Source organism: Thalassophryne amazonica, chromosome 22, assembly GCF_902500255.1.
Source record: "Thalassophryne amazonica chromosome 22, fThaAma1.1, whole genome shotgun sequence".
In the NCBI taxonomy this organism is placed as follows: Eukaryota; Metazoa; Chordata; class Actinopteri; order Batrachoidiformes; family Batrachoididae; genus Thalassophryne; species Thalassophryne amazonica.
The window spans coordinates 123,780-136,329 of NC_047124.1; the positions used below are offsets into that span (position 1 = coordinate 123,780).

At 39.6% G+C, this 12,550-nt stretch overlaps 1 protein-coding gene across 1 annotated transcript in view; it reads right to left on the reverse strand.

Annotated features, from left to right (window-relative positions):
- The window catches only part of abcc9 (ATP-binding cassette, sub-family C (CFTR/MRP), member 9), a 268,703-nt gene that overhangs the window by 48,297 nt on the left and 207,856 nt on the right, over nt 1-12,550 (reverse strand). Inside the window, 4 exon segments of the mRNA XM_034163302.1 lie at nt 3,985-4,093; nt 10,611-10,689; nt 10,954-11,018; nt 11,021-11,083. Coding sequence (XP_034019193.1) covers nt 3,985-4,093; nt 10,611-10,689; nt 10,954-11,018; nt 11,021-11,083 — 316 coding nt within the window.

The window sequence follows — 12,550 nt, forward strand, 5'->3', positions numbered from 1 at the left end:
TATTCACAGTGCAAATACAACCCACCACTACTTCCTGTATTTTATTTTCATTATTAAGAGCTGTAATATTTTATTTATCTGGTTTGTTTGGTGTCTGTTGACACAGTTGTTTGTTTTATGAAAATGTCAATAAAAATAATGGGAAAAAACTCTACAGTCTAAAAATATCTTGATGATGATAATACTGAGACGCAATAAGTGGAAGTTCTTTGGTGTGAAAGCAAGAAAAGCAGCTGAGCACTTGAGAACACCAAAGGAGTTCAGGATCATTTAGTGTCTGCAGTGTCAAATTCAAATACCTTTTAATTTGCAAAAGAAAAAAATCATAAGAATTCTATAGTATTCAAAAATACAAGTGTTGTCGTGTAAGTTTTGAATGGTATAAATTTTTAATCTCCAGGATGTTTAAGATGCAACCAAGATGTGTTCCTTTTCTCTGTATTCTATTATGAATATGGCTGCATTAACAAGTAGTGGTTGCCATGGTAGCCACCAGACCTTTTCCAAAGCCTACCAATCTGGAGGCCCACAGAAATGCATAGCAGAACATCATATTAGACAAGAGCATTTGGTTCTTCACAGACTACCAGTTAACAATGCCTGATCTCAGATCAGTGTGAAACATTCACTGCTGCCCATCGTCGCGACAGGATATCTGTTCAAACAAACAGCACAAGCTTTGTATGTTTATACTACAAGTTGATAAAGTGACTGTTTGTTATAAAAGACAAAGGCTATGTATATGACAGAGACAGAGTCAGACAGCGATCTATGCAGGGACGACCTCTGCAGCCTGTGACGTCTGTGACGGCGTCACATTGGGTGTCAGCCAGAGTTCCCACTGTTTCCATCCACTGACCCCACAGCTGGAACTCCATGTGACCATGTTAAAGTCTCACTAAAATCTTAAATACGTCGCTCATGTCCCACCTGAAGGTTTTTATTTACTCTGCATATTATTATACTGCATATATGCTGTGCTGCACTAATTGATTGCACATTATATATATATATATATATATATATATATATATATATATATATATATATATATTATATATACACAAGGTCTATTAGAAAAGTATCTGAGCTTATTATTTTTTCAAAAACCATATGGATTTGAATCACGTGTGATTGCGTCAGACAAGCTTGAACCCTCGTGCGCATGCATGAGTTTTTTCATGCCTGTCGGTTGCGTCATTCGCCTGTGAGCAGGCTTTGAGTGAAGAGTGGTCCACCCCTCTCGTCGTCGTCATTGCCAGGAAATGGCTGAATGATTTGGGCTTTTTTTCCATCAGAATTTTTTCTGATGGAAAAAAAGCCTCCGCTCCTCTTTCCATGACAAAAACTCCTGTAACAGTGGAATGTGCGGTTCATTTCCAAACTGGACGCTGTGTTTTATCCGGGACGTCGTCTGACTAGCACAGGAATTGTGAAAAGACGTGGACATCAGCACTTTTTCGGCACACTGAGACAGATGTGCGGAGGAATTCTGCGCGTCGCGGCGGTGCCGCATGGCGCAAAGCAACACCGTGATGAAGCCTCACGGGACATGTTCTGGCATGTCCAGGCACATCCACAATCTCTCGGATAATCACTCGATGGGAAAAACCACCGACAGCTGTCTGAACGCCATCTCAAAGCCATCCTGTGAGACCAAAACGGAGGTGGTTTTGTCTCGCTCCAGTAGCGAATCCATCGTGATGCGCAAAGCCTCCGCTCGGCTTTCCATGACAAAATCTCTTGTTAAAAGTGAAATCTGCCGGAAATGTTGATGTCCAGCTCTTGTGATAACCAGAGAAATGGCACACGATGGTCACGGATCCGACAGTCATCCATTTAGAAATGAAATGGTCGTTCAGCCTGTCGATGGCGGCTTCGGAGGCGCGGCCGCCCCACAGCCGCTGGGGGCCGTCCTTAAAGCAACAGTAACACTCCTTATTCTCTACCAAGCCCGTAACATTTTCACCGAAAGCCAGATAAATTTTTCTAATGGTTTCCAGCTGCCTGTCTCTAACAGTTTCTGAAAAAATTCTGATGGAAAAAAACCCAGATCATTCCGCCATTTCCTGGCAATGAAACAACGACGAGAGGGGTGGACCACTCCTCACTCAAAGCCTGCTCACAGGCAAATGACGCAACCGACAGGCGTGAAAAAACTCACGCATGCGCACAAGGGTTCACACTTGTCTGACGCAATCACACGTGATTCAAATCCATATGGTTTTTGAAAAAAATAATAAGGTCGGATACTTTTCTAATAGACCTCATATATATATTTGTACGACTTATCCTTTACTTGTGTTTATTCCATTTTTAGTAAATTCTCTCTCTCTCTTGTAAGTTCTAGTTTTGGAGTATTTATAAAGAACCCAATTTCCCTTTCCCTTCAATAATACATTTCTGATTCTGATCTTTAATCCATTAGTTTAGTCAAATATATCAGGAAAATACCGAAACTAGACAAATTTATAATGTAATACATTTTTTTCCAGTGGTTGCACAAAAGATGGCCAACTTTAATAAATCATAAAGTATGCCTATTCCAAATGAACAAAAGCCTGATTTTTGTTTTTTTTGTTTGTTTTTGTTTGTTTGGTTGTTTTTTTTGGGGGGGAGGTTAAAACCTAACAAAACTAGGTTATTGTTAACAACCTAACAACCAAATTGCCCATTAGCACATCTCTAAAATATCCATCTATCTGCTGCCAGGTGATACGTGGGCATCTCCTTGGCCTTCTCCAGCTTCTGGGGTCCTGAACACTTAGGCACGTGTGTGCTGGATCACAGAGATGCAGGCCACAAGGGCAAAATGTGGGTGCTGATGCTCAATGTAAGTGATACTCCTCATCCCTAGTCCTCCTTTAGTAAGCGCTTGTTTGATACAAAGTCATTGTAGCGGTACCCAAGGATCCTTCAGTGACACCTAGCACCCTTAGGTCACTGCTTATACTGCTTACAATGAACTAAGTAGTTTGTTTAGACTATATTTATCTTCTTCAATGTAAATTATTTGATAGCCAGAAGCTTTCCATTAGTTTGCAGCATTTTTTCTTAATGATTTATATTATTATTGTTATGTATTTTGTGCCTTGATATTCGAAATAAACATTTCAAATGATTAAGATTTTGCAGAGTACTATTTTCAAAATCCCCCAAATTTGGTAAACGGTCAGGTATAATGTAAATGTACTGGGTAAATAGAACATATGCTCAATGCTGTATTGGGACATTTATTATTTTTTGTTGTTACTGATGTTACATTTAAAAGAATTTACACAGTAATATCAATGATTTACAGAATTGGAACATGAAAAAACATAACTGCACCACATATTTTCTATAAATCCTTTACCAATCCTGCTCTATGAAGGCTTGTGTTTCTTTTCAATATTAAAATTCGAATACTGTAACTCAGTTTATGAGCAGTTATTAACACTTTAAAAAACGTTTGGCTGCAATACACAAAGCTGGTCGAGCGATAACAGGTTAAAGAAGTTGATTCTTCTCTTTACTTAGGGTGTACAGGTTCAAACAATTAAATGTGGACTCAGTGGCTATGACCAGCCAGAAGTTCCACTGTGTAAAACCTAGCTAGCTAGCATTGGCAACCTGAACACTGGATTCAAAGCCATTAGCACTAAACTACAACCCCTGGCAAAAATGATGGAATCACCGGCTCGGAGGATGTTCATTCAGTTCAGCTGACTGCCACAATTTTTTTTCCTGATTTCTTATAGTGTTTCTTTAAAGCCAGAAAGTGCCATTTGAAATGACTTTAGTTTTGTGTCATGTCTGTGATCTGCTTTTTTCTACAAAATTAAACAACTGAATGAACATCCTCCGAGGCCAGTGATTCCATCATTTTTGCCAGGGGTTGTAACTTATTCTTTACTCTAAATCAAACAAAAGAAAAGAAATGACAAAACCTTCACACAGTAAAGTGGCTATCACTATAATCAGCATTATAATAGCAATAATTACCTGATGGAGCCACTAAATAACACGGGATCCTGAAGGATGATAGACAGTCGAGATCTGAGTGTCTGGAGGGGGAGTTTACAGATGTCAATCCCATCAATGATGATCTTCCCTGCATATAAAAACAGAATATTTACAGTCTTTATTTGCAATACACGTGTGACAATCTGACACCTCACTTACTTGTCATCGGTCCTATTCGGCCTTCGTGGTTACTCAAGCAGCCACGGGGCAATCCCCCAACAGACAACCCCCTATTTGATCTGTTACCCAAGTGTCATGACAAGGGGATGGAATTTGACACCCAATTTAGCACTGACTTATTGACTCCCAATGCCAGGGTACAATCACAATTTCATGCGCAACAATTAAGAAGAGCAATTTAAAATATTAATGGGCACCAAACTAACAGGTCAATTTTTTAATTTCAATTTATTTTCATTTATATAGCGCCAAATCACAACAGAGTTGCCTCAAGGTGCTTCACACAAGTTAGGTCTAACCTTACTAACCCCCAGAGCAGCAGTGGTAAGGAAAAACTCCCTCTGAGGAAGAAACATCAAGCAGACCAGACTCAAAGGGGTGACCCTCTGCTTGGGCCATGATACAGACATAAATTACAGAACAATTCACAAAACGAATATAAAGGAAATGCTGTTGTGCACAGGACAGGAGGGTCTCCAGCACAAATACCACACCCATCTCTGGATGGAGCTGCACCTTAAACAGAGAGAAAAAACAGAATCAAGCATCAGAAAGACAAGAAATACAGTATAATTTGTCAGCATTAAACAACAAGAAAAACAGGAAATACTATGGTGATCGCCGGCCACTAGCCCTAAGCTTCAATAAAAGACCCAGATTTAGATAAAGTTGAGGCCGCAGCACACCAATTTACTAATAAAATGAATTAAAAGAGTAAAAAAGTGTAAAACAAACTGTGGCAAGTATACTAGCCATACAAAGGGAATATAAGTGCGTCTTAAGTCTGAACTTGAAAGTCTCCACAGATCTGACTGTTTAATTGACACAGGGAGATCATTCCACAGAACAGGGGCATGATAAGAGAAAGTCTGTGACCCACAGACTTCTTATTCACCTTAGGGACACAAAGTAGTCCTGCATCCTGAGAACGCAGACCCGGGCCAGTAGGTAAGGTTTAATTAGGTCAGCTAAGTAGGGAGGTGCCAGTCTGTGAACAATTTTATAGACTAGTAGCAGAACCCTTAAAATCTGATCTCACAGGGACAGGAAGCCAGTGAAGGGATGCCAAAATGGGTGTAATGTGGTCGAACTTTCTGCTTCGTGTCAAAAGTCTGGCAGCAGCAATTGGAACCAAATGGAGAGCCCTAATGCTGGACTGCGGTAAACCAGAAAATAGAACATTGCAGTAGTCCAATCTAGAAGAGATAAATGGATGGAAGAAAACAGTCCTCGTAATAGTTCTAATGTCGAGGTCAAAGAACAATGTAGGATCAAAACTTAACCCAAGGTTCCTCACTTTGGTCAGTGTGATGTATGACACATGAGCCTAGGCTAAGCATTAACTGGTCAAATTGGTTCCAATGTATCACTGGACCAAAAAACATAATTTCAGTCTTAGAGTTAAAAGTAGGAAGTTGCTAGACATCCAACTTCTCACAAATGCAAGGCAATTTTCTAAGATTTTATGTGAACAAGATTACCAGCAGTTATCTGCATGTATAACTGAGTATCATCAGTATAGCAGTGAAAGGTAATCCCAAAACGCCACAATATGTGCCCAAGGGGTACTATATAAAGGAAGAAAAGCAGGTGGCCTAAGACGGACCCCTGTGGAACCCCAGATTCATGTCACTAAGGTTAGAGGTAGTGTTACTGTACAAAACACAGTGAGAAGTGGTTAAGTATGACATCAACCATGCAAGGGCACTCCCAGTAATCCCAAAATGATTTTCCAGCCTATAAAGTAGAATATCGTGATCCATGGTATCAAATTGCAGCACTGAGATCTAACGGCACCAGAACCATAGTGGTGTCTGAATCCATTGCAAGCAGAAAGATCATTCACCACTTTAGTGGAGAAGCCGTCTCTGTGGAGAATGATAGTTTCTAAAAGCAGACTGTAGTGTCTCAAGAGATTATTCTCAGTAAGATAGTCTACGAGCTGCCGTGACAACCACTTTTTCCAGAATTTTAGAGCAAAGTGATAGATTTGATAGTTGTTTCAATACACTAGGGTCAAGATTGGGTTTCTAAGTAATGGGTTTAATCACTGGCCGATTTGAAACATTAGGAACAGATCCAGAAGTTAAAGAAGATTAATAATTTCCAGCACAGTCAGCCCAAGAGTGGGCCACGGTCCTTAAGAGTTTTGTTGGTATAGGATCAAATAAACAGGTTGTGCTTTTTGTTGACATTACGAGTTTTGTCAGCATGCCTAGTGAGATTACTGTCAAATTCTGTAAATCTAGGTAATACCTCAGTAATGGCTCCACATCAATAGCACGGTGTAGTGGCTGGATTAAGGCATGCTGGGATATGTTTAACCTAATGTCTTCTATTTTCTTCTCAAAGTAATCCAGGAAATTCAATTCATTATTAAAGAGATGTACCATATTGGAAATTTGGCTAAACCTGAAAACGGGGGTGTCCTGCAGGAGATTTTGATGGAGAGAGCCAACACTGTCTATGGGTGGGGCCTAGATTCATATCCTAACATAAGTCACCATGAGTGGGTCATCGGCTAACGTATGAACTACAGTGAGGCAAAAAAAGTATTTAGTCAGCCCAGATTGTGCAAGTTTCCTACTTAGAAAATGATAGAGAGTCTGTAATTTTCATCATAGGTACACTTCAACTATGAGAGACAAAATGAGAAAAAAAAAAAAATCCACAAAATCACATTGTATGATTTTTAAGAATTTATTTGTAAATTATGGTGGAAAAGTAAGCATTTGGTCACCCACAAACAAGCAACATTTCTGGTTCTCACAGACCTGTAACGTCTTCTTTAAGAAGCTCTTCGGTCCTTCACCTGTTACCTGTATTAATGGCACCTGTTGGAACTCATTATCTGTATAAAAGACACCTGTCCACAGCCTCAAACAGGTCAGACTCCAAACTCAACCATGGCCAAGACCAAAGAGCTGTCGAAGGACACCAGGAAGAAAACTGTAGATGTCACCAGGCTGGGAAGAGTGAATCTACAATAGTCAAGCAGGATGGTATGAATAAAGTAACTGTGGGAGCAATTGTAAGAAAATGGAAGACATACAAGACCATTGATAATCTCCCTCGATCTGGGGCTCCATGCAAGATGTCATCCCGTGGAGTCAAAATGATCATGAGAACGGTGGACCAAAATCCCAGAACTATACGGAGGGACCTGATGAATGACCTGCAGAGAGCTGGGACCAAAGTAACAAAGGCTACTACGCAAGAGGGGACTCAAATCCTGCAGTGCCAGGCTTGTCCAGGCCTGTCTGAAGTTTGCCAGAGAGCATATGGATGATCCAGAAGAGGATTGGGAGAATATCATGTGGTCAGATGAAACCAAAATAGAACTTTTTAGTAAAAACTCAACATGTCGTGTTTGGAGGAAGAAGAATGCTGAGTTGCATTCCAATCAATCAATCAATTTCAATCAATCTATTTTTTTTATATAGCGCCAAATCACAACAAACAGTTTGCCCCAAGGCGCTTTATATTGTAAGGCAAGGCCATACAATAATTATGTAAAACCCCAACGGTCAAAACGACCCCCTGTGAGCAAGCACTTGGCTTGCTCACAGGGGGTCGAACACCATATCTACTGTGAAGCATGGGGGTGGAAACATCATGCTTTGGGGCTGTTTTTCTGCAAAGGGGACAGGATGACTGATGATGCGTTTTAAGGGAATAATGAACGTGGCCATGTATCCATGAGATTTTAAGCCAAAACCTCCTTCCATCAGTGAGAGCATTGAAGATTGCAACATGGCTGGGTCTTCCAGCATGACAATGATCCCAAACACACCCCTCGGGCAACGAAGGAGTGGCTCCGTAAAAAGCATTTCAAGGTCCTGGAGTGGCCTAGCCAGTCTCCAGACCTCAACCTCATAGAAAATTTGTTGAGGGAGTTGAAAGTCCATGTTGCCCCAGCGACAGCCCCAAAACATCACTGCTCTAGAGGAGATTGCATGGAGGAATGGGCCAAAATACCAGCTACAGTGTGTGCAAACCTGGTGAAGACTTACAGGAAATGTTTTGACCTCTGTCATTGCCAACAAATATTATGTTACAATGTCGCTGAGATAGATGATGACAGGAGGCAGTTTGAAGCAGAAACGAGGTGTCAATCATGAACCACGGCTAATGCTGCATGCGCAGTGAAGGCAGCGACACTGGTTTCTGGCTGTGCATCTGAGGGATGACCTGACTTGGAGCACCAACACCATGGCCACCATCAGAAGGCACAGCAGAGACTATTTCGTATGGGTTCTCATAGACAGCATTCTGTCCTACTGTCTGTGTGTGTTTTTTCAGCAGCTCGGTCGCAGACAGGAAAGTTCTCCAGAGGGTCGTCACCACAGCCCAGAAGAAAATCACTAGCTGTCCCCTGCCTTCACTAGAGGAACTGCATACTTGTCACTGCCTCAGGAAAGCAACAAACAGAGTAAGAGACCCCTCCCACCCTGGATATCATGTGTCTGACAGTACAGGTCATTGAAAACAAAAACAAAACAGACTGAAAATAGCTTTTTGTGCAACAGCCATTTGTGGAATAAACACCGCTTTACAATAATTTTTTAATGCAATTACCGTACTATGTGAGGATGAACTCATGAGTGTTTTAGTATTAGTATCATTTTAGTATTTATTTATTATGTGTACATCCATTCTGAGGTGAAATGGCGCTTTTAAAGTGACAAAGTTTTTTAATTCGGCCACACAAAAATATTCAAATAGAAAAAATGAACAATTCCACAACAAACACAGACAAACTAGTGAGTCCGAAAGGGTGTGGGCTGAAGCAAAGCTTATTAGCGCCCACCCCTGCTAGTACAAGTCCAACAATTCTAATCAGTCATATTTACATAAATATAAATTCACTACTACATGTCGACACACAGACATACACATCAATATACTATTCACTTATAATTATATTTATATAGTACCAGATCATAAGAAAGTCGAATCAAGGCACTTTACGCCAGTAAGGACTAACCTTACCAATTGTCTTTTAATTTTGGTGTGCTTGTATGCAATGACAAAGTCATGCTATTTCTGTTCTGTAATGACGCTGCTTCAGTTCTCTTTGACTGCTTTATAAGGAACACCGACAACACAATGCCTTAATTTACTGTTAAATAGAAAGTCTGGCCCAGCTGTGTATGGAAAAAATGAGTGTAATCTCTTCTTTCCCAAATAATCTGTCTGAGAGCAGCCGTCATCCTCCAGAGTAAAAACAGAATGATACGATTACGACTTGCTTTCAACATCCAGTAAATACAAACGATAGTTTTAATAGTTTATGGCTGTAGTCTGGAAGATGTATGACTGTGCTTGTCCCAGAAAATGGGCCGTGTCTTTTGATTTGTGCTTATTTTAATCTTCTGACAGAAGAGGATACTTCAGGTCCTTCTGTCAGGAATTTAAAAGTGAAACAGACTCAGGAACAACCAAACGACCTACCAGACTGACTACAGGCAACTAACAAGATGTACAGAAAAAAACGTTGTAAGTGCTCCAATAGACGAGGTGGATGAATAGATACTTTTAAACAACATACTACACATTCATTAGTAATTTTGTTACATGCAGGCATCTATCCTAGATCAAGTCCTTATATAATAAGGTTTCACATCAGGGGCGATGCCAAAAATAAAAATCTTTTTTTGGCCATTTTTGGGCCAAAACCCCCCATTTTTGGGTCAAAATTGAAAAATGGTCCAATCCTTTTGATATGCAATCAAATTACTTGTCTTGATGAGTAGAGTTCAAAAATATATAGTTTGACCTATTTTTGACCTTGCGTTACGTCACAATGACCGAAAATGTGAAAAGGTCAACTCACTTTTCGTGAAGGGTCAAATTCATAAAATCGGTATGATGGTCCGATTATGACAATTTTGGTGTCTAATTATATGTTTTCCTTGCACAAGAAAACCAATAAGGACAACTTACATAGACCATTATGCCAGTCTTAGCTATGAAAATACAATTATGTCAGATAAGATGGGTCTATGATTAACTTTATCCAACTTCAAATGGTTATGACATCAAAATTGATCATAATTGGCCTCTTTTACATCAAGCACATTAATTACATTTCCACACATTTCCAAGCCAGCTGGGAAATATAATATAGTCCTTCTAGTATGTCCTGTGTCTTTCACTGCACCTCCTCCCAGTTGGACCCTCCAGGATTTCTTGACCTTTTCCAGTATTAAAAAAAATTATTATTTGCAAAAACATCTTTTACCAACCAAAAATTTGACTGAAAATTTGCTCCTCAGAAAACCTATAGGTGACATCACAGAGGGTTTATTCACTATATAGATTGTCTATGGTTAGGGTCAAGACAAGGGTCTTACCTCTTTAAAGAGATAGAAATGAAAGTATATTTGGAGACTTGTAAAGAAAACTGAATATATCAGACTGACCTTCAAAAATGTCCACCATATTGAAAAAGGCCAATGACAGAGATGATTTCCCACTGCCTGTGCGACCACAGATGCCCACCTGGCAAGAAACAGAATCCATACAAAAGACCGTTGTTAGTATGGTTCATATATGGACCACTGCAAGTAATACTGGCTGTTCCATAAAAGTCACCTTGTGTTGAAGAAAGATTTTCTGGCAACTAAATATCACCTAGTTGCATGATGATTGCAATGGTTTCAGAATTTGTCACATTACATAGATTTTCAGAGATATATTGTAAACATTACATGTCTGCACAAATGAGCAATTCCATAACTGCCTTTGAAGTATGGTGTCACTAACCTTCTGGCCTGGTGTGATGTAGGCAGTGACATGTTTGAGTACCGTTTTGAGGATAGGATCGTACGTACACACAGATCTTGGATCTTGATCTCTCCATCCTGGGGCCAGTTCTCTGGCACCTGAGAGGCATCTGAAGGGACAGAAACAGACGAGGGTTGTTATGGTTGTTTATAGTGTTCAGTGAATGCCACTTGGTCTTGCGAGCACTTGGTCTCTGTGTTTGTATATATGTTAGGAATACCAATTTTAATTAAACTTGCAGACTCACTGGGCCTAGGGCCTTGTATTTTTCTTAGATCAGTCAACAATCAAAGTCAAACGTCCAGGGTCCCATACTAATACATAGGAAAACATTTTTGGAAATGAATTCAGACATTTAACTCATTGAGTGGCAGCCATTTTCAAAGGTCAGAACATCCCAGTGCCAGGATTTCTTCAGCATTTGAGTGTTTTTTCAAGACCCATAGAAAATTGAGTTCTATGTCCATGTCAACAACAAACATACCACAAGAAAAGAAAAGAGAAGAAAAGAAATTGGCTCGATGATGCGTCTTTGGCGCGGGGCGTTACTATCGGAAAAGATGCGTTTTAGAGTCAAAGACATCGAGTGAGTTAATAGTTAGCAAATTTTGACTTTAAAAAACCAAATATTTTCTCAACATGTCTGACACTTTGTAAGGAGTTGGGCTACTAAACCTGGGTTCGATTCCGGGTCACACTACTGCCTGTGCCCTTGCAAAAGACATTTCTCTGCACTGTCATAGTTCACTCAGCTGTAACTGAGTATCCAGCCTTGGCTGGGGAAGTAACCTCTTTTGAACTGGGTTCCCATTGTCAGTGTTGAACTTTATTCAAATTATCTCTTTAATCAATGCATGCAAAACAATATCAACTAGACTACTGTGCTCATAGAGCACAAACCTCTGTCAACACTAGTTTCCAATTCCACAAATTTTTATCTTGGAAAAAATTTTCAAGGTCAATGTCCTGTTAGACATGGCTTTTTATAAGATAAAATATAATACAAAATATAGATCAAAATAGCTTTTCATGCCAAATATCCGCTAAAAACACAATACGGATTAGAGGCAGATCAAACTTAGTCTATTCATTGAGAGTGCCAGTATGCACGTCATTGTCACAAATGAGAGTGGTTGAGGCACTTTTAACTGAGATACAATGCAAAAAGTACACCAAAAGGGCTTTTCAATATAAAATTCAAATGTCCGCAATCTGGATCAGATCCATATCAAACTTTGGCAGGTGATAGTGAGTGATAGTCTGCACATCACTTTCAAATATGAGAGTGATTGGGGCACATTTGATTAAGATATAATGTAAAATAAACATTAAATGGGATATTCAATGTTAATTTAAATGGCCACAAAATTTGCAATCTGTATCAGATCCAGATGAGCCGATAAAGGATACCATCCTACACAACACTCTCAAATATGAAGAAATTTGATCTTTTTTGACTGAGTTATGAATTTTTGAAAATTTGTTCAATGTTAAAGATTGGGATTTTGTTGTAGTTTTTTAAGATTTTTCCTGACTTTTACCTTTGAAGTATGTCCTTGAAAACTGAATCAGTTCT